The sequence below is a fragment of the Prorops nasuta genome, unplaced genomic scaffold, assembly GCF_024137725.1.
Source record: "Prorops nasuta isolate Cenicafe-Biocafe unplaced genomic scaffold, Cenicafe_Pnas_1.2 PNAS00022, whole genome shotgun sequence".
NCBI classification, from domain to species: Eukaryota; Metazoa; Arthropoda; class Insecta; order Hymenoptera; family Bethylidae; genus Prorops; species Prorops nasuta.
The window spans coordinates 1,385,683-1,388,224 of NW_027116819.1; the positions used below are offsets into that span (position 1 = coordinate 1,385,683).

The 2,542-nt window shown below is 26.0% G+C and overlaps 1 protein-coding gene across 1 annotated transcript; it reads right to left on the minus strand.

Annotated features, from left to right (window-relative positions):
• Positions 1-549: 549 nt before the first annotated feature.
• Positions 550-2,117, minus strand: LOC136781258 (uncharacterized). The gene is made up of 3 exons (XM_066740112.1): positions 2,071-2,117; positions 748-1,020; positions 550-650 (listed from the first exon to the last, which is right to left on the minus strand). Exons 1-3 carry the CDS (start codon positions 2,102-2,104, stop codon positions 562-564), a joined length of 396 nt encoding a protein of 131 aa, XP_066596209.1. The 5' UTR covers positions 2,105-2,117; the 3' UTR covers positions 550-561.
• Between the last annotated feature and the right edge of the window lie 425 nt (positions 2,118-2,542).

Consider the following 2,542-nt stretch of genomic DNA (forward strand, 5'->3'; position numbering starts at 1 on the left):
TTAGAACAAATGGTATGTTGCAAAAATTTTCTTATTTAAATCATATTTTTATTTCTTTACTGCCCCATAGACCTAATGGTACCTTCACCTATTTAACGTTAAGTTAAGAATTTGTTAAATCAGCGTTTTAATGATTAAGATATAATTGTTTGGTAAATTGTTCAGTCTTCTGTCCTTTTGTTGAAATTGAAAATATCCATAACCAGTGTTTGCACAAACGAATTTAACGATAGAAATATATTTTAATGTTATATGAATTAATTAATCTTAAATATTTGTAGCTTATACGAAGAGATTTCTATGAAAGTCAAATGAACATATTAAGCTGTATTTCTTGAAGCAAATATATTGTATAAGAGTGTTAGTAATACAAAATACATGAGAAATTATTTATTATTAAAAATATCAATCATTTTTGTAAGAGATACGTATTTGTAATTTCCAAAAGAAACAAATATATTATACAGGTATAAATAAAATCTAATCAAATGTATGTTTTTAATAGTAACTATTTCAAATTAAAGTGTATAAATAAGTAATCTGATGGTTTTACAATATAAATTAATTTAAATTTAATAATAACAAGCCTTTCAGGTTTCCAAGCGTCAACTTTTTAATTTTTGATGAATCAATATTTTTAAATAATAATTCTGAAAATTGAAAAAAAAAACATTTTTTTATCAATATAGTTAGAAAACGAAATAAATTTATTTATTACTATGCTAAAGGACTATACAAATTAATTACCTTGATTCTTTAAGAGTTTTTTAATTTGCAATATAACGGTTTGATTTAATAAGACAGATGTATTGATAAAATTATGAATGTATTGCAATTTCTCCTTTTCAGATGTGCATCCTGCTAATGATTTTTCTAAAAAGGCCCAACCGCCTTCATCGTCCAAGAGCCAATTTTGAAACGAGCGGGAATATTTTCTCTTATGCACAATATTTTTGCCGTGGCCTCTATCAATTTGGGCAATCTCAATGTTATAAATCTTTATTAATTCAATCAGCTTTTCTGAAAGTAAAAGTTTATTTATTACAAAAATAAGGTTTCAACATGGTTTTCCCAGATAATAAAATTATTTCCAACGACATAACAATTATCAATTTTGTTACAGGAGCTGTATTAAGTAGCAAAAGACTTTGCACAGAGCTTATAGTGATATTAGTCCTTCGTACAATTTCCTATGCACCTTAGAAAAAATGTTGCTCCCGTCCGTTTTGAAACAAAGTTTTCATCGCCAAAACTTACAGTATGTTAAGTATTTTTTTATCTCTGGAGCACGTTAAGATGGATATTTCATTATAATAATCGCGATCAAAAGTAAAATATTTCTATTTAACGTTAAATAATATATTATTATAATATTTTGAGAAGCTCTTGATATAAATTTACCTAATATGAATTAAAAAATAGTGTATTTCATTTCAAACATTCGAGATGATGGTCACTTGATTGAAATTCTTTTTTATTTTCTTTTAATGAGGTAGCTTTTATCTCAAATTTCTTTTCACAGTAACGTTTGTATTTTTTTTTATGTTTTCTTAAATCGATTGAAATGATTCGTCCTTGTCGTAAGATGAAAGAATTTCAACGCTATAATAATAATATATAATAGTTACCGTACAATACTTTATCTACTTTGTGATTGTAGCAATAATGGATATTACTCAATCCTAAGTACTCTTAGATCGAGTGATAACTCTGTTTTATAATGAATTGCGATACGATAGCCTTAGTTTAAGTGGGAAAACTTATGTAATACTTTTCCAACGTTATAGAAATATTAATTAAGAGCCCATTTCCATAAAGTTTTTGCCAATTTATATATGCTATTATTAAAATAATTCATAAATTCAAAGAGTGATATTTCAAAAGAACGCATCAAAAATCGCTTTTATTTTCCTCCTCGATTCCCGGATCTATTTTTACAGAAGCATTTAGAAAATATGCTGCACATCCAAACTCTTCTCTTTTAATATTATTTATTACCATGGAAAAAAGGTTTAAACGAAGGTATAGAATGCTCTACTATATATATGATTATTCTTAACGTATACATACCAACAAAATTACCAAGAGTGGGATGAGACCCCATTTTTTCTTTTAAAGTTTTGTGATACCTTTCTTGGCCATTATTTGTAGTATCATTTACTCGATAAATAGAAAACACCTGTACACCTATTTGCTTCAACCAGTAATTTTTAAAATAATTAAAAAAATTGTAATAATTTTCAAAAAGTTTTCGTTCTGCCATCGTTCTCTTTACAATTTCCACGAATTCTTCTTCAATATTATTCGCAGGCAAATAAGCTAAATTGCATATTTTTCTAAATAATACAATAGCTTTTGTCATTTCTTCAATGTTAGCGTTTGGTTTCGAAAAAATGTTGTTTTTCTTAGCTTTTTTTTTTAAGCTCTATTTAAAATTTAAATATATAGGCAAATTATAATATAGATCTATAAGTGTTAATTATATACAATTGATAATATAATAAAGAATGAAGCAAACTTGGAGAAAATGGAATAGGCATCC

Coding starts and splice junctions, on each gene's coding strand:
- LOC136781258 (XM_066740112.1), bottom strand. CDS start 2,104: ATGGGGTCTCATCCCACTCTTGGTAATTTTGTTG. Junction 1,021..2,070: donor CACTCTTGGTAATTTTGTTG/GTATGTATACGT, acceptor TTTTACTTTCAG/AAAAGCTGATTGAATTAATA. Junction 651..747: donor AAAACTCTTAAAGAATCAAG/GTAATTAATTTG, acceptor TTCAATTTTCAG/AATTATTATTTAAAAATATT.